This window comes from Rhinolophus sinicus, linkage group LG17, assembly GCF_036562045.2.
Source record: "Rhinolophus sinicus isolate RSC01 linkage group LG17, ASM3656204v1, whole genome shotgun sequence".
NCBI lineage: Eukaryota > Metazoa > Chordata > Mammalia > Chiroptera > Rhinolophidae > Rhinolophus > Rhinolophus sinicus.
This window is the reverse complement of record NC_133766.1, coordinates 14,759,279-14,779,777: the sequence shown is the minus strand read 5'-3', so window position 1 is coordinate 14,779,777 and position 20,499 is coordinate 14,759,279. Positions and strand designations below refer to the sequence as shown.

At 35.0% G+C, this 20,499-nt stretch overlaps 1 protein-coding gene across 1 annotated transcript in view; it reads right to left on the bottom strand.

Annotated features, from left to right (window-relative positions):
* PLA2G4A (phospholipase A2 group IVA) overlaps positions 1-20,499 on the bottom strand; it is a 137,076-nt gene that overhangs the window by 95,585 nt on the left and 20,992 nt on the right. The window contains exons 2-3 of the mRNA XM_019738116.2: positions 16,492-16,594; positions 4,145-4,226 (exon numbers count right to left, since the gene is read on the bottom strand). Coding sequence (XP_019593675.2) covers positions 4,145-4,226; positions 16,492-16,524 — 115 coding nt within the window. The 5' untranslated portion in view covers positions 16,525-16,594. The remainder of the gene's footprint in view (positions 1-4,144; positions 4,227-16,491; positions 16,595-20,499) is intronic.

Sequence of the window (20,499 nt, the reverse complement as noted above, 5' to 3'; positions counted from 1 at the left end):
TGTCTGAAAAAGAAAATCATTTCCCCAGAGACACAGACATTATGAAAAAACAGAAGCTTGAGATTCTCAAGAAAAGCTTAAAACTATACCTTGGGATATTAAGCAATGTAATCGTATACAATCTAGTTTAAATACAATGAATTCATAGTTCTCCCAAGTGTATTTATTCTTTCTTAAAGTTTAAATGTTGGCATTCAGCTCAGCTGTCTCCTGAATACTTAAGGGAAGTAGATCCATTAGCAATCCTACAACTGTCCTTGGAAGCCCTAACATTTACCATGTTCATTCTGTAAAGAGAAAGAGGTCAGTGTCCAGCGAGACCAGACCAGAATCCTCAGCAAATAGGCATAATTAGGATATTGACCATATCTAACATTGGTATGGTATTTTATCATTTCAAAATTGCTACGGTATCCATGATCTGATTTCATCTTAGGGAATAAAACATGACTCTGCCTAGTTATGAATTCTGAGACTGGCTTCCATCATCATTCCATGATCTGTATTTTCCCCAACACTTTTTAACAGGAGCAGAAATTCAGTGAGGAAGCTACCACACCTGTGCCAGCCATTTCATTTGGTTATAAAATGAGGTTTGTAGCCAGGGACGTGCATTTCATTTCATACAGGCTCTCAGAAAATTTTAGTATCAACTGAAGTGTTACTGCCACTGGGGTCATTCTGCAAACATACATCTTCTATTAGAAGAGGAAAGCAACAATATAGAATACAGAGTTTAATAAGCATCCACCCAACACTTAGCCATGGGCACGAGCTGTCAGTTACATGCTATATCTACTACAACTTCCTGTAGCTTTAGAAGTGAGTTATGTTAATACAGCCAAATTAATGCAAACCACCTGTTTTAAAAACAAGACTATCAGTGAGTCAGGTGCAAATTTGAACTTCAAACTACATTTTCATGAGACATGAGCATAAGAATGAAGGGAAGGGTTGGCACTGAGGCACTGGGAATAAATGACACATTTGAGAGTAGCTGCTATGTCTGTGAAGATGCTCTCTTGTGCTTGGCTGACCCAGTACCCTCAGGGAAATGAGGGAAATGTTTTGATTAAAATGTCAGTTCTGACCCATGAAAAGAGTTCATGGATCCTGCAGATTTCATTATGATGCTTTAGCAATGCAATATGGTATTTCTCAATGAAGCCAGTTAGGATGATTTATCAAGGGACAAAACGAAAAATAGATTTAATCTTAGTATTATCTCAAAAATAAGCAAACCCAGGTATTTTACCAGGAATCAACAATTTGATCTGTGGAGTGCCCGTGAGAAAGCCCCCACAGGCAACGCTGGAAAACCAAATAGTAATTTGCCATTCTTCTCTACCAACATGTGAAGCCTGATGGAAATTCACCTTTTTAAATAAATGCAGACACTATTAACAACAGAAGAGACTGTAGTTTTCTGTTATCTTGGTCTTGGCAGATCTTAGAACATTTTTTACAGTTCTATCCTTGTCTGTCTTTAAAGAACTTCTATACATAAACATCCCATATCCAGCTTACTTGGTAATTTGTGTAGATCAAGCTCACCCAGCAATATCATCATACTTCCTCCTAGAAAAGTGTCAGCTGATGCCCACACCTTTTCTCATTATAACCTCCTACAACTTCTCAAAACAAAGTCTTTGCACTGTATATTGTCCCCTCACTTTTTCGTACTAATCTTATTGAATTCATTTCTCTTAGACTGTGTTCTTTATTCTTATCTCTCCCTAACTTCCTACAAACTCATTAATGTGAATGTAAAGTGTTACCAACAGTTCCTGCCCCTCGCCAAAAGAAAAAAAAAAAGTTGTAACTCAAACAAAATAAAATCAAACTACAAATGCTGAAGTTTTAATGGAATGTCAAAGCACTCTCCTTTCTCCTATAGCAATTCATCTCCAGTGGCTATTCCTTCCACGGGTCCCTCACTTTAAAAAGGAAGCTTCTAGAAATCAAGGGTCAAACCTGTGTTGTGGACACTGTGGAGATCCAAAAGGTTCCCTGTTTGATGAGATGAATTAATATCTCATGCTCGCTTTGAAGTATTATTTTCAATGTCATCTCAAATAGGTTTAAAATGACACTTGCAGCATGATTCTCCTCCCTCTCCTAATTATAAGTAACAGGGCCATGGTGTCTGGAGCCTATGGGGAAAGTAGTTAAAAAATCAGATGCACACCAGTTGAAGGAGACTCAGAGTATAGAACTTGAACTGCTGTTGGACTCATCTTGAGAATAGTAACTGTTCTCAAGCAACAGCCACTGTCTCTATATGACAGAGCTTTGTACTGATAGAAAAGGGTTGCTGCTACTTTTTACAAGAGATAACTACATATTTTTTAAGTCAAATTAGGTCAAGTAACTTATATGCCTGGCAAGTTATTGGCACAGTCTTTAGTTGAATTAAGAATGGCTTTCTATGTTTTTTTTTTAAGGAGGGCACAACTCAAAGTGGCCCCAGCGGGGATTGAACTGGCAACGTTGGTGCTACCAGCATCACGCTCTAATCAACTGAGCTAACCGGCAGCCCCAGAAAGAAAGGGGGCAGGGGGAAGAATGGCTTTCTAACTAACAGTATGACCTCTTGAGTTGTAAGACTTGTGCCTTTCTCAAGGTCATGAAAGATACCAGTTTTTAAATATGGCTTCTGACATGGCTTCTCTTTCACAGAAGCCTTTCTTCCAGTGAGCTCTCACTTTAATGATGAAAATGCAAAGGATTAAAAAAAGCAAAATAAGAATAACTTAAGAGAAGCATTGGCAGTGGAGTGATTAAATGGGTTAGACTGAAGTGTGAGATAAAATTTAGAATATAAACCCTTCGTTCAGACTACATTTGAAAAAACTGTCCTTGCCTCTCATGAAAATCACGGTGCATCCCAAACTCTTGCCATTGGATCCTACCTCCTGTTCCCCTCTTTATTTCTGATGTTTACCAACTTTCTCTACCCTTCTTCATTCACTGACATCTTGAGCACAGAGCTCGCATTCTTCTTTTTTTTTTACTATTTAACTTCTTTCTATTGGCCCACGTTCTTCGTGATTTCAACCAGTTCAAGTTCCTCTTATTTTTAAAAATAAAAAGTTATGTTCCACGTTTACCTCCAGTACATTGAACATACCATGGCTAGAACAAACATTCTTTTAAATAAAGACCCAATCACGTGACTCCTGACTCAAAAGCCATCAGATACTTCCCAGAGCATTTCTGATAAAATCTCAATCTTAGTCATATTAGTCCACATGTTCCTTCTCCTTACTGTCTGTTCTCTAACAACACCCTGTTCTAGTTCCTTAGAAGCACTCAGTTTGTCTCTCGTCTTGGACGCGTGCTATTTTCACTGCCTAGGACTTCTCCCTGCTCTCACCATCAACAAGCTCATCTTTCCAGTACCAGTTTGAAGGTCATTTCGATAGGAGAGCCTTCTCTGTTTCTCAGATGGATAAACTGCAACCTCTGTGCTTTCTCCAAAACCTGTTCTGAGAAGTAAATTGCCACTCCGATATTTTAGTAATCACCTACAACTTTACCAAATTCGTTATCATTACACTGATCAATCTTTCTCTGTCTTCCCACCTCCATGACCCCCAGCCACTTGTTAAGATTAACCAGGAAAACTGTTTTTCAAAGCATGGAAAAGGATACAAATAAGTTAATTCAACATTATTCTCAGATACTGGTTCACATCATTTCAAACTGCCCTAAAACCAATTACAGTAGTTATTTCCACATATAATAAACACATTCAAAGGAATAAAAAACTAGAGAACTGCATTTTTTTTTAATCTTATAGTCCCAATACCTCACAGGAGCGGCTTGTTTGAAGTCAACTCAGCACTTTTTTCAAAACAGTGTTAAATAGAATTCCTTTGAATTCCAAAGATCCGTATGTCATAAGACAGTCAGTCATTTTGTCTGAATTCAAGTACTCTCAGTTAACGGAAAGTCAAGGTAAAATGCTATTTCCACAGATAAAGAGCATCAGAGAATTGTTCAAAACGTTATCATTCAGAGATTTAAACAAAGATAACCACTTTTGAAGAAGAGACTGCCCCTGGCTTATCAAGGAGCTCAAGCAACTGAAGGGTGAACCATAATTACACATTAGCAACAGAAAAGCAATAAGGGCACTTACGCATGTCACCGAAGGCCCCCTTTGTCACTTTGGTTGCACGTAACACCACTACCGTGAACTTGTGGGAATACTGGTGCTCCACCTGGAAAGAAAATGAAAATAAAAATAAACTTCCAATATAAAATCCAAGTAAATTGTTCTCATTGTTTCCTTGAGACTAAAAATATTCTAGTTGTAAGGAAGTAACGTGCATACCAGAAACATCCTTTGATCCTAAGGCTGTTCCTTCCTTGCTGCTCTCCTCTCTCCCATCACAGAATTATTGAGAAGTTTAGATCATGCTTTAAAATGTTACTACAGCTTGACTATTAGGACTTCTTTGCTGTCAGGTTTACCACGCGCTGGGGAAATAATGTAAATCAGGACTGCAGTCCTAGGAACACAATCAGTCTTTGTACTGGATGACTAAGAAGCCCTGACAGAAAAGCGAGGTCAGAGCAAGATGTTTGAATTATTTAGGTTTGTTTGTTTTATTGTTACTGTTCAATGAAAGTCTTTTTTGGCATGACATTTCCAGAGCAATTTTCAAAAACCTTTGGACCCAAGGCAATAAGAGGTAAACTACTTACATTAATTTTAATGCATTTGTTATAAACCATATGCAATAGTGTTAAAAGTTTCAATTAGCCTAACAGCTTCATGCCCATCATATATGTTAACAGACTTTATTAAACACTTCACCTAATTAGAAATTAGTTTCCAAATAACTCTATCCAACAAAACAGAATGGGGAATCCCAGACCAGAAAAAGCTAAAGAGATTCATCAGTATTACGAGAAATGTCAAAGGGACTTCTTTAAGAACAGAAATAATATAAATAAGAGAGTATTACGAAGAAAAAATATTTTCACTGACAAAGGCAAACACATGATAATAAAAATAGCAGATCAACCAACACTGAAGCTAGTAAAAAGGTTAAAAGGCAAAAGTAGGAAAATCATGTGTAATTACAACAGTAAATTAAAGTATACACACACACAAAAGAAGTAAAAAATAATGACAAAAACATAAATGAGTAGTCAAAAATACTGTTATAACTATGCATGGTGCCAGGTTATGACTTATGGGGGGGAAATCACTTCATAAATTAAATAAATGTCTAACCACAATGCTGTATAGCTGAAACTAATATACTACTGAATGTCAAATGTAATTGCAATATTAAAAAATTAAAAAAAAAAGCAAACAAAAAAATAGAATGGGGAACCAGGAACTCACATAGCTCTCTGAGCAACTGAAAAGATTACAAGTCTTTATCTAAAGCTCAAACATTTTTGTTTAATCTTAGAAGAGGCCCACGTTTATAAGGTACTCCTACCTCTCTTAACTTTAATAGACTTACTTGACTACCTTTCTTAACTTTAATTTAATAGACTTACTTAACTGGTTAAAAACTCCACACTTGATTAAAAAGAAACTAAGATATTGAAAATGCTGAGAAGTGAGTAAGACAGTCTAAAAGCAAAGAGGCAGAAAAAAATGTAAAAACATAGATTTATAGAGACCAGCATTAGTGGGGTCAAAAGTTACACAGCCTTCGATACTTTCTGAAGCTATCATTCTATTAACAGCGTAATTAATGTCCGGATTCATAATACGCCATCAAGAAGAGGTGAAGTCACGAATGACAAGCATACATTACTTAAAAAAGCAGAGAAGCATGTAAAATCTTTCAAGATAACATCTTATTCAAGTTCATTGTCAAAAAGAATTGCCATCTATATTTAAAAGAGCTATAAGTAGCCAAAGTTTTATTCTACATAAATGAAATTATCAATCATGAAGACAACATGAATGCTTAAAAAAAAAATGTGTGTGGCTTTATACTAAAGCTGAAAATCATATGTACTCCCCCCACCAAAAAATAAAGTGAATCTAGTATCATAGTTGGAGACTTCAACACCCCTCGATCAGAAATGGACAGATCCAGCAGGCAGAAGATCAGTAAGGATATAGATGAATTCAACAACACTATCAATCAACTAAATGTAATTGCCATCTATACACTACTTTGTCCAACAATGGCAGAATACACATTCTTCTCAAGCTCACGTGGAACAAGCATACAATGTCTACTCTAGGACTGAAATAAACAAGACATCAGTAACAGAATGATAGCTGGAAAATCACAAAGTACTTACAGATTAAATAATATACTTGTAAATAACACACATGTCAAAAAAGAAATCTCAGGAGAAATTTTAAAATATGTGGATCCAAATAAAAATGAAACAACTTATCAAAATTTGGTGGATGCAGTGAATGCATGTAATGCTTAAAGGAAAATTTATAGCATATAACACAAATAATGAAAAGAAGAAAGACCTGAAATCAATCATCTAAGTGTCTACTTCAGGAAATTAGAAAAAAGACAAATTAAGCCCAAAGTAAGCAGAAGAATGATAGTAAAAATTAGAGCTGAAATGAATAAAATTGAAAATGAGAAATCAATAGAGAAAAATCAATAAAATCAAAAGTTGGTTCTTTGAACAGATCAATAAAATCGGTAATCCTCTAGACAGGCTAAATAAGAAAAAAAGAGAGAGAATACAAATTATAAATATTATAAATGAATGAGGGAAGTTCACTACAGATCCTATGGACATTTAAAAGGATAATAAAGGAATATTATGAACAACTCTAAGCTCACAATTTGATAACGTAGATTAAATGGACCAATTTGTTGAAAGACACAATCTGCCAAAACTAAAGAATAGACAAATAGATCAATTGAATGCAATAGAGCCTGAAATAGACTGGCACAAATATAATCAACTTATTATTGACAAAGGAGCAAAGGCAATACATTGGAGAAAAGATAGTCTTCTCAACAGATGGTGCTGGAACAGCTAAACATTCACATGAAAGAAAAAAAAAAGACAGTTGATGCTCTTGAAACCCACGTTAGGGATTAGTGTTCTCCACTAAAGAGAACTCAATAATAATTATTATATATAATAGCACACCATCCCAAATCATTTATGGGGTTTTCCATAGCCTAGAACTTCTAATACCACATGGGTTTTCAAGTATCAAAAAACTCCCTTGCAGCGGCCAGTTTGCTCAGTGGTTAGAGCACAGTGTTCACAACACCAAGGTCCCCGGTTCAATTCCCACATGGGCCAGTGAGCTGCGTCCTCCACAACTAGACTGAAAACAGCGGCTTGACTTGAAGCTGAGCTGCACCCCCCAAAACTTGATTGAGAACAACGACTTGACATGGAGCTGATGGATCCTGGAAAAATACACTGTTCCCCAATATTCCCCCAAAAAACCAAAAAACTCCCTTGTAACATAAAAATTATTAGCAATATTCTTATCTATGACTTAATATAGTTTTGAAATTGCTGCAAACATATTCATATGTCAAATGTTTATTAATAATGTACACAGAGAGATATTGTTATAAGAATTTATTGAGTGTTAACCACATGTTGGACATTCTACTAGATACAAATTCTTATTTAATTTTCCCCAAAACCTTATAATGTAGGTGTAACTATTTATATTTTTACATAATTAAAGTGAGATTCTAAGAGGTTAATTTCCCAGTATCTCATAAATAGTAAAAGTTAAACTTAAATTGGAATACAGTCTGGCTGTCTCCAATGTCTGTACTCTTTGTACATTCCTTTACTTGCACAGAGAGTAATAATACCTTTAATATTAGAAAAAGGCTGTTTCCATTTATTCAAGTTGTATAGAAAGTTACAATCTAGTCTATTATATCTATAATTGATCTATACTCCGTCTATGAATTGGGTTATTTCCTCCATCATTCAGCTCTCTATTTTAATCTGCTTTTATTCCCATCAGCCTCAATTCTGTGTCCTTAACTATAGTGATTGAAATACTTGCATACAGGAAATAAGGAGCAAATCAACCACTTTCTTGGTTTTTACAAGTTAATTTTGGAAACGTCATAAATCTTCAGATCACCTATAAATTACTTGATCTAAGAGCTGTAAAGATTAATAAGATAGTATCTATAAAGTAAGTACAAATTCTTGGAGAAATGTGCTCAGTTTCAATCAATGATTATCCAAAGTTTTTTTTAATAATCCCGTGCCATGTTACTGGGCCAATATCATATAAAATTGCAAACTAGTATAGACAGGGCTAGCTTCCAACTTAAATAGGAGAATTTTGGTTATGTCTCGGGGTGTTGTCAAAGGAAATGATATTATTGAATCCACAACCGTGTTCCCCGTGGAAACGAATGACTCAGCACAATGCTATTACTTGGTCTTTGGCAAAAAGAGATGCCATATTTCAATTAGATGTCAAATATAAGCTCAATATACTGACTTAGTCACCAAGATTAAGCCTTGCCTTCAGGTCTTGGATTACCTTACTTTGAGTGTCTTTCTTCATCTATAATCTTTTCCATAGTGAAAAATCATAACCTTTTTTCTTTTTCACAATTACAATAACCCAGTAATTATGAAAACTACTATATTAAATTCATTCTAGTGCTCGCTTAGGCAGCACATATACTAAATTCATTCTGGAGAATTCTATTGACATCTGTAACTAAAATGATTGGATGCTGGAAAAAAATTACCAGTCAATTTGTACAAAATGAATTTGATGATTGTCCTAATCTGTTAAAAATTCTACTGTTACAAAGAACCAAAGTAACAATCACAGAACAAATTTGATGGAGGAAAAGGTAGATTCTACCCACAAATATGTTTTTTTTTCCTCTATTGAACTTCCATTACCTAATTTGAACTCAGATTAAAATTTAAGATTATTAGTATGATGAAGAAAGCAGAATCTCAGTACTGAATCCAGAGATTGTAATCATCAGTCAGCAACAGGAAACTTCAAACAGATCTCTGAAATGTTTTAAAAAGAATTGCTGCATTGATATCCAAGAGTCATGATACTTTTTAAAATAAGATACTTATTTTTGGTTTCAGTTCCTGGTGTGGAGTTTCATTCTAATATTAATACATATAAGAGGCACCAGCATTGTATTACTATTCTCCCACATTTTTTTAAGTGATCAGTTTATAGTATATTTACAATTTACAACGCTATCTAACCTGCTTTAAGAATTTTCAGTCATGAATTGGCTATATGCAAATAATCCTAATGTCTGAAATACCTACTTTGGCAACAGAACTTGTTAGCTCTAGCAGACATCACTAAAAGAAATAGTAACCAGAACTATGATTTGAGTTTCTTCTCCTTCATGAACAAAACACTTTCCACTTACATAATAAGCATTTATATCAAATATGGTAATGACATATTATATTACAATAGATATATCTGTATCTTAAAAATTAAAGATAATTTTCATGAAGTTAGAAGATTTTAAGTCCTATTTTAATCAGGATTCACTCTAGCAGTGAAACCAATATAACAATATGTGATGATGACAGTGTGGGTCTAAATTACTCATTTCATGACATGTTCACCATCAGTTTATCTTTAATATACCTAAAATAAAAAAATAACGCAAAATTTTAGCACCTAGATTTTAACTGATACAGATTCTAGTCCAACAGTAATTAAGTAGCCATAGTACCACACACAAAAAACTTGAATATCAGCATTTTTCCTACCTCAATACCACTGAAGAAATCTACACTCTCCTAGGACTAATTACAGCTGAGTTAAAGACTATGTATGACATGTAAGGTACACCTTCACCCTCCTGGAGGGGCTTATGAGGACACATGAAGTAGCCCGTATACTTAAAAAGTTTTCCTCACACATTCTCAAAGACCCTTCGGGGTCAGAAATATTTATTTGGTTTAGAATACTGACCTACGTGATATGGCATGTTCATCCAAATCTAAGATGTCTTTGCACTGATGATGTTCAGATGAGAACGTGAAGTCTTGCAGATCCAACATACTTAGAAATATAGATATAATTACAAATGTCATTTTCGATAATTTACCCTTGTTTTAAGGGGCTTCTTAAAAACTTCTTTAAGCGGTAAGTGAAAGATTCATAACTAAAAGACAGACAAAGTCAGAGGGTATTGACAATAAAGTGCTTTATATTTTCAATCTCAGTTTTCTGCCTTGGTTTCCTCATTTGTAAGATGGCAGTTATAATATCGCCAACTATATAGGATTTCGCAAGGGTTCCCTGGTACATACCCAGACTCCAATATTAGAATTTCACATAGGACAATACTGAATATCAAGTTTTGAAGATAATTTCTGGGGAAATCACTTAAGATGAGATGATTATCTCTTCTTGGGATTATCTAGAGGCACTACTGATTTAGAGTAAAAAAAGTAGTTGGGAAATTCCACTTGTGGTAATGACAGATTAAGTAATCTGGGTTAAAACTTCCCACACAAAATAAAAACTAAACAAGGTTTTACAAAATAAGTCAGCATTTTCTTAAAAGTAGCTGAGATTTTTAAATTTCATTTGTCAATTTGACTGGCCATGTGGTGCCCTGATTAAACATTATTTCTGGGTGTGTCTGTGAGACTGTTACCAGATGAGATGAGCATTTGAATTCGTGAACTCAGGAAAATAAGTTGCCCTCTCCAATGTGGGTTGGCATCATTCTATCTGTTGAGTACTTGAATAGAACAAAGTAGGAATTTGCCCCTTTTTCCCTGTCTCACTGTTTGAGTCGAGGCATCTTATTTCATCTTCTCTTGACCTTGTACTGCTATTTCCACCGTTAGCTCCACAGGTTCTAGAAACTTCAGAGTTGGACTGAATTACACCCATCTTTCCTGGGTCTCCAGTATGCAAATGGAAGATGGTGAGACTTCTCAGCATTCATAGCTGTGTGAGACAATTATTCATAACAAATCTCCATATCTAGATCTATCTATCTGCTATGGTCTGAAAGGTTTGTGTCCCACCCCCACCCAAATTCATATGTTGAAATCTTAACCCCTCAGAGATGATGGCATTAGGAGATGGGAACTTTGGGAGGTGGAAGGAACCTTCATGAATGGATTAGTGCTTTATTAAAGAGAATCCAGAGAGATGTCTTGATCCTTCCACCTCGTGAGGACGCAGTGGCTATGAACCAAGATAAGGGCCCTTACCAAATGCAACCATGCTATGAGGACCCTTACCAAATGCTAAGGCCTTGATCTTGGACTTCCAAGCCTCCAGAACTGTGAGCAATAAATTTCTGTTGTTCATAAGCTACTCAGTCTGCAGCCCTAATGAATTAAGACATGCATATATGTATGCATGCATGCGTGTATGTGTGTATGCATGTATGTATGTATCTATCTATCTATCTATCTATCTATCTATCTATCTATCTATCTATCTATCATCTTTTATTGATTCTGTCAGGAGAACCCTGACTAACACAGCAACAAAGAGCTAACAAGATAGGAAGGCCTTAACTACCAGGTCAGAGATCGGAGATCAGTGAGAACACTGAAACCCATAGAGGTGAGTCAGTTTTGCCACAGGGCCATTGGCTAATTCAAAGAGGTGGAGGCTGACAAACTGAGCTGCCTTGCAGAGTAAGGACAAGCCTTCTAAAGATAAGGACTCTAGTAAACCACCCCCTTGTTTTAAGGTGAAAACTGCATAGACTGCACCATAGAAATAAGTAGGAACAGCCCTTCCATATACTGGCAGCTCATTTTAGTGTCATCCAAGGGTCCCAGAAAACAACTAATCTAAAGCTGGGATTACATTTGTCCCAGAATGCTAGCTTCCCTGGAAGCCTGGTGGAAGCAAATAAAATTCACTCTGAAGAATTATTTCTACAGATAATTTTTCATGATCATGTTCAGCAAAACGAAACAAGATCAAAGATAATAAGGAACATGAGGAGGTATGACAAGACTACAAAGCAGCACAATTAATCAACAGGCACAAAAACAGATCTACCCATGAAACAGCCACCCTACGGTTACAACATTCTAGGAAAATGAAGTCAAACCTAAGTATGACTACATGGAACTGGAAACTATTTTTAAAGAGTGGGGGAGAAGATTTTTAAAAAAACCAAACAGAAATTCAAGAACTGAAAGGTATGCTTGGTGACACCTTCTAGGGATGCCTGATCTAGGTTCTGTGGTCAAGAAGCAGAAATGTGGACATGACTTTAAATGTGTGTACTTTTGCCTCAAGTTCGAGGCTGTTGCAGGGAACAGCTAGAGTCAGAGGACGGTTCGAATCTTATCCCTTCACCATTCTCTTCCTCCTTTTCTGGAATCTGTTAGTGCTCACATCAAGATTCACTATTTGCCATAAAACTGAGTTTGTGCACAGTGCTGTGTGTTTGTAATCGTTGTTTTGTTACCTTTCTCTTTTTGATTTCCTAGTAGCAGTGTCTCATCTTCTGAAGCTCCCTGGAAATACCTTACCTTACTATGTTTCTAAAACATACTTTTATACACAAAGCCATTTATTATTCATCAAAGCAGACACAGCAGGGACTAGTCATACCCTGTTTTCCATACAAAGCAGTTAAAACTCAGCTTTTACGTGCTCATGAGCATGTAACTGGAGACGGGAACTGCCACGCGAACACTAGTTCTTTGATTACTTACCGAGTGTTTTTGTTCCTCCTATGTTACTATAATAATATCTTTTTTACTGTTTTGGTAAAATTTCCAGTCACCCTACAATGACATTTTTCAAAGGAGGCAGACATGCTGGCATATCTACGTGGTTGACTGTCTCTAATGTGAAGACACTTTTACTTTCTGTGGAAGTGGGGTAGTGACCTTCTGTTGCTAATAGGTGGTAGGAAGAGGTGTGGATTTTTTTTAACTCCAGGAAAGTGATTCATATTTTCAGAGTAAAACATGGAAATTTTTATAAATATTTTATACTTGATCTATCCTTGTAAAATTCATGTCTACCTGGTCCAAAAGAACTTTAGTAAACTCTGGAAACACAAACATCCTTCATGTTGGAAGGTACCTCAAGAGAACTCTAGATGTATGGAAACTGAATTCTGCCATATATTTGTCACTCCATTTTCTATCACATTCTGAAAAGCCAGCACCATTGGAAACAAGAGAACATGCTGGCTGTATGTTATATTAGCCCACAGGATTCTCCAACATGTCACTGCATCACGGGTTTGCGAATGAGTCCAATTTTCTGTGCCTCGAGGCAGCTGAAACTGTGTTGGCCTGTCTGGCACTGTTCATTACTAATTAGCTGGCTTAATTTCCCCACCTTTTCTTTTTGCTAAAATTGAGTGTGCTCACTTACATATTTTGAAAAATATTTTTTTATGAAAACTAGAGCAGGGAATTTTGTCAGTAAAACAATTTACACATTTAGTTCCATACACACACAGCAAGAACAAGAAGAATGAACAAACATATAAAGCTCTAAGGACCTCTTCATTCAACAGGGCTATAAATTGAAACACTAGTTGAGTATCCAACTCTGATGCTGGTGAAGGTTAAAAAAAAATGTGATACAGATATGTGGTTGTTGCATATGTCTCTTGAGGTAGTAGGATGAGAAAAATTAATCTGCACATAAGATATAGAAACTTTATATATATATATATACACACACATATATACATATATATATAAACAACGAAAAAGAACCTACCTCCATTATTTAAATTTATTTAAAGAAAACCATACATGTGAAAGAAAAGTAAGATATTATTTCAAAAAACAAATTTTTCTTATTTTAAACCCTGATTATATGCTTTTTATAAGAATAACACTTTAAATATAAAGGAAAATATAAATTGAAAATAAAAGCATACATACAGAATTCAAAGAAATTAGAAGGGGTTATGTTAATAAAAGACAAGGTAAAATGTAAAGCAAAGTCATTGTTACAGATTTAAAAAAGGACCTATCATAACAATAAAACATCAATTCAACATAAATGTATACATTTCAGAAATTATGTGCACTAATAACATATCTTCAAAGTTCGTTAAAAAATTGAATATGGAATATATTGTTGTCTATCAAACATTTCCCAGAATATACAATGTGGTAGGCCCTAATCATGTGTAAACATATTACAAACAACAAAAATATCACACAGAGTATGTTCTCTGAATAGCGTTATTAAATTAGAAATCAATAAAAAAAACTTTAAAAATGACCCAATGTCAGAAAATTAAGAAACACAAATCTAAGTAACTCATGTGTCAAAGAAAGATTAAATCATCATATAAGTTAGAAAATATGTTTAATCGAACAGTTATGAAAAAATGACATTTCTAAACTTATGGCCTATACCTAAAGTAGGTGGTCAGTGATCAGTAAAGCTTACAAACATAAATGAAGATTTAAAGATTAAAAAGGAAAAAGTAAAACTGGAATTATTCGTAGATAACAGGAATGTGTAAGTTGAAAATCCAAAAGAATCCACAAAAACTAGAATTACAAAGAAATTTAATAAGTTCATTGGATCTCCAAAAAAATCAATTATATTTTCCAATGAAATGCAATAACTGATTGGAAAATGAAATTTATAATTACCTTTACAATGACACTAAAACATCAACTATCAAGAAATACATCTAAAAAAAATATTTCTTACTGAAAACAATACACTACTGAAAGAGTAAAAGATATTCTAAATAAGAGTTTTTGTGGATTAGATTTATAGGTTGCTAATGGATTGCAAGATTCAATATTATTATCATGCCATCTCTTTTCTAATTAATCCATAGTAGTTTTGTGTGTGTGTGTGTGTGTGTCTGTGTGTGTGTACATGCAAATTGAAAAATTGATTCCAAAATTTATATGGAAATGTAGAAGACTGAAAATAGCCAAGACAATCTTACAGAGGAAAAAGTTGGAGGATTTATATTACCATATGTAAAGACACATTCCAAAGTTACAGAAATTAAGATAGATTGGTACCGGGGCAAACAAAGACTGATAGACTAATAGAACAGAATAGAAATCAAGCCACACATGTTTGGCTACCTCATTTACAGCAAAGGTACCATTGCCATTCACTGAGGAGCTGATGGCTATCGGTGGACCAGATAGTTTGTGGTATATCCAGGTAATGAAATACTACATGGCAATGTAGAAGTGTGAAATTCTGCTACTCACGACATGAATGAACCTCACAGATATAAAGTTGAATGCAGACATCAATGTGAAGGTCAAGAACAGGCAAAACTTCTCTATAGTAATAGAAGTCAAATATTGGTTACCTTTGTGGAGTTTACTGATGGAAAGGGACATGAGAAACTCTTCTGGGGTACTTATAATGTTGTATATGTTTACCTGGATGATGGCTTCATGTGTGGAATACATATGTTAAAATCCATCAAGCTGCACCAGTTAAGATTTATTCACTTTATATATGTAATACCTCAGTTTTAAAAAGTCAAACAGAAAGAAAAGCTTTCAAAGAAAACTGAGAAGGAATCAACATCAAGAAAACAAGAAATTAAACCAGAGAAATCTGAAACAGAACCAGAGAAAATTGAGGGGAGTTTCAAGAGAGGGATGACCAGCAAAGGTGGGGTGGGGGAACTAAAGTGTCCACTGGGTTCAACACCAAAGAAGCCCTTAATGAGACTTTTCCATGAGGTAGAAGAATGGAATCCAGTTTTCAGTGATTCAAGTTGTGAATGGAGGGAAAGAAGGCGCTACAAAGAATTGTAACTCATTAATCCTTGCTATGGAGGCAGGGAAAGAAAGAGGAAGCAGCCAGAGAGGGTTGTGGGGTTAAAGAACACTGTTTCATTTTAAGTAAAAATGAGATTGTGGATTATTCCTTAATATCCATAAAAACTATTTCTAGTCCATATAAACCTAACTGAGTCTCAAGTGTTAAATTCAGCAAAGAAATTTCTTCTTTTTGTTTTGTTTTGATCAGAAGAGAGAATGTATATTTCCAGTGGAGTTTGGAAAATTACACACTAAAATTTGAATTACTCAACTCTTTAGTAAAAATTAACCACCCATAGAAAAGTATGTTTAAATGCATCTAACTAAGGGAAAGTTTACAGAATTAATTATCCTGGAAATGCATACCAAAACATAACCCTCAATTCAACAGTTCTTTTGTCTTCTCTCTACCAGTTCATGTGAAATGTATAATTTACGCAGTCTGATAATTGCTAAGTGATAACTACATTTTTTATTGTTCCTTGAAAGTTCATTGCTGTTAATAGATGTTTTGGTACTTTTTTCTCCCCTTCTAGGTACCTCTTTTTCTGGAAACTTACAGTGATAGAAAGAAGAAATGAGTCAATTTTATTATGTATAGTAGTCTATTTATACCACATTAAGTTCACACAAGTTTCAGAAAAAATCCAGGGTATGTCATAAAGTTTTACTTTACAAACAAAACCAGCAATATTCAGGCCCAGAAGTATACTCATACCAGCTTCCCTCCCAGAAAAGATATATAAACAGCAAATGACTTACTATAATGTGCTGATAAGGATCTATAAATGACATTTTGGTTTCTATTACAGGAAATCTCTTCACACTTCAAAGGTCTTTTCTGGCACTGGATCTTCTTTCAAACCTACAAAATAAACAATCATTATTGTTAAACTTCCTCTTTATGTAGTTCCAAGATTTCAATGATGATGGGTATGAACCTTAGGAAGTAAGAGTTTACCCAAGGAGACCAAATAGACTGAATTCCCTAACTGTTTATATGAGTGGGTTTCCACATAGAAAGAAGAGAAATGATAAACATATTTTGATAGTACTGTTTAATTTCCATATTTATTTGTTCAAATTTATTCTGTGAATAATTATTAAGAAACTCCAGAAATTATTTTTGCATTTGCCAAGTGTTTTATGAGAAAGTCATTGAAATTACGGAAAATTAAAATTATTTTTGTACCGTTTATAATGACAAAGCCACAAGCCACTGTTTGTTGTCTCAGTTGGGTCAGTATTAAACAAATTCACAAGAAAGGAATATTTTTCACTGTAGTTATTTGTTGAAAATTTTAAAAAGATATTCACGTTGCATTTCAACTTTAGTGCCGACGTTTTAAAAGAAATGTTTGTTCATTCTAACGTACCAGTTTAATTTAGATGCAGTTAAATAAGAAATGTTTTAATGGAAAAATACTCTCTATACTTTGCTTTTTTCTTCTACAATTATTTTAAATTATTAATATCAAATAAAAAACTATTCAGTGAACATCCTTCCTCTTCCATCATAGACTTTTTCCTTGCAACTTTATAAAACAACACATACTTATATTTTAGCATTCTATAAGTCACAACTAATTAGGAACATCTTTTCAAATACCTTTATTATTTACGTTTAATATGTAAATTCTAAGACACGTTTTAATTTCAAAATAAATAAAATTTGCTTTTAAGTTTTAAACTGTTCTTTCTTTTTAGACATCACATGCTCATTGTCACAAACATGAACTATTGAAGTGGGTGAAGAATAAAGTGTAATCACATTTTTTATTTTGATGTGTATCCTTACAGACTATTTTAGTGCATGTCCATACGTTTAGAGTGTAAAGGAAAAGCGAGAACTTGAATTTTTTTACGTAAATGGGATCTCATGCCCTTGGTTTTTAAAACTCACTTCCTTCATATTATTTTTCAAGCAAAAAAAGTAGTATTTATTTATTATATTTAAAGAGTTTATTTTTTACAGCAGTTTTAGGTTCACAGCAAAATTGAGAGGAAGGTACAGAGATTTCCCATAGACCCCCTGCCCCCACACGTGCACACCCTCCCCCACTATCAAAACCTCCACCAGAGTGGTGCATTGGTTACAATTGATGAATCTATATGTACACATAATCATTTGAAGTCCATAGTTTACATTAGGGTTCATACTTGATGGTGTACATTCTATGAGTTTTGACAAATTTATAATGGCATGTATCCATAATTATAGCAGCATAAAAGTATTTTCACTGCCCTAAATATCCTCTGTGTTCTGCCTATTCATCCCTCTCTGCCCTCCCATTTCTGACAGCCACCTATCCTCTACTGTGTCTGTAGTTTCGTCTTTTCCAGAATGTCATAGTTGGAATCATACTATATGTATGTGGCCTTTTCAGATTGTCTCCTTTCCCTTAGTAATATGCATTTAAGTTATCTCTATGTCCTGTCATGGCTTGATAGCTCATTTCTTTTTATCAGTGAGTAATATATTCCATTGTCTGGATGGACCACAGTTTATTTATCCTTTCACCTACTAAAGGACATCTTGGTTGCTACAAAATGTTGGCAATTGTGAATGAAGCTGCTATAGACACCTGTGTGCAACTTTGTGTGTGGAAATAGTATTCAACTCCTTTAGATAAATATCAAGAAGCACAATTGCTATTAGATTATATGATAAGACTGCTTAGTTTTATAAGAAACCACCAATGAATGAAACTATCAGAAATAAAGATGTATAAAATGATGGAAACAAGCAAAAAGCAGAACAGGAGAATAACCTGAGGCTGGAGGTCTGGAAAGGAGCTAACCATAGAGGGTGGGGAGGGAGTGGGCTTAGAATATAGTGTTCTAGACAGGCCTTTTGAGGAATTGAGAGCAGAGGAGTGACTGGCAAATGGTCAGCAAAAGCAAAAGTGGCTTATGATGCCATTGGAAATACAGGTGGAGGCAGATCATATAGAGCCTTGTAGGCAACTACTGTTCACCTAGATGAAGCTCATCCATGGTTCAGGACTCAGCTTCAATGTCACTTCCACAGAGAATCCTTCCATGACTTCAGAGTATGCATGGTCTGCCTGTTAATGGTTTCATGTGAACCTTGCAATTCTCCTTCAAGCCTTCCATTCCACGTATACATTATCTTCCTCTCCTGAGAGAACTAAGGATGCATAAGGATGAACAAGACCATATTTATCTTGTTCATAGAGTTATCCTTAGTGCCTAGCACAGTGCCTAAAATATAGTAGCTTCAGGACAGATATTTGTTGGATGGATGGATAGATGGATAAATATTATTCAATGTCAGGTTTATGTATGAAGGAATAGTACTGGCATGGCATTGTGATGTCCCTCTTATTCATTCCTAACTATTCTGAATGTCAACGCATATTAAATACCGATCTCTAATTAAAAATATAAAAAAGCAGAAAAAGTGAAATTCCAAAAAGAGTGAGACTAGTACTCAAAATATTTAGAGGAGATATGTTGCTGGCACCCAAAGTTTGTGTCAGCAACTTTATTTCCTCTTCTCATTTCCAGCAACTCCATTCATAACCAGTGTCTTCACCACCTAACTATTGTAATTACTGTATCTTGCAGCTAGAGCTGGATAGATGCTCCCCCAATATTAAAGCCCAAAGCAGGAAATACACTTAAGATAGCTAATTGCCCAGGTCTATTAGGTTAGAAACTACATTAGGTTAAAAATAAACATGGCTCATGGCATTGAATCCTACTGGAACTCTCTTTTGTTTTTTAAATCCATTCAGGGCTGGTTCATTTCCTACCTTGATGAAACCTAGTCAGCCTCAGAACTCTTCTGTTAACAATTATATATATACACATGTATATGTATGTATATATAATATTAATAGAATATATGAATATATATTAAATGAATTCAGAAATTAAAATGCTGGGCCCATGTGTTCACCCAAAATTGAACTTGATTTAGAGTTGAAGTTTTTCTGCTCCCCAAGCTTAACCTATAGGGAAGGGTGAGGTCATTGATATCTCCTCTCCTCCCCTGCCGCCTTCCAAACTTTATAGCTTGATTCTTAATCCCACATGGTTGGAGAAGGTTGAAGGGGGAGAGATAAAGGCGGGAAAAGTTATTACTTCATGGTACCATTATAAGCTGGCCTTGTCATCTCTGGACCTGGGACATATTAAAGCTGATTCTTTCTCTCATGGATGCTTTTGTGGATTCTTCTGAGATCTCGTCCCTGTATCCTCTGAAGTGTATCAACACATCTCTCTTTTAGCTGGGGTCTTGTGCTTTCTTTTACAGCCGCAATGCATCCTGCAATCCACTTCCACGGGTCTTATTCTGAGGTTTTTTTCACTCTACCAAGCAAACACCTTCTACAGGATTTAAGACTAAAGGGTTCTCTTTAGTCCATGGAGAATACTCATAAGTGTATCCTTTTTTCCAACAAATTCTGAGAATGCAATTACTTCCTAAATGAAACACTCTGTTCTGCTACCTGTATCCTGGTATATTTCTCAACCATGGCTAGACACAAACCTACTGCAGGACACATATATTTAACCCTCTGATAAACTTTCTGATTGGTCTCTGTAAAGGTCTCTCTCTTGATTGGTTGTTAAGAGGTATATTCCTCCCAGATCTCTTCACCGAGGGAAGAAAATTTCTACCCCAAGCAGTGTCCCTAAAACAAGTAAACAAACAACAACAACGACAAAACCACTTTCAAAGTCCTTCCCACATTGCTACTATTCCAATCATTTAATACTTGTGAAGTATGGATAGGGTTT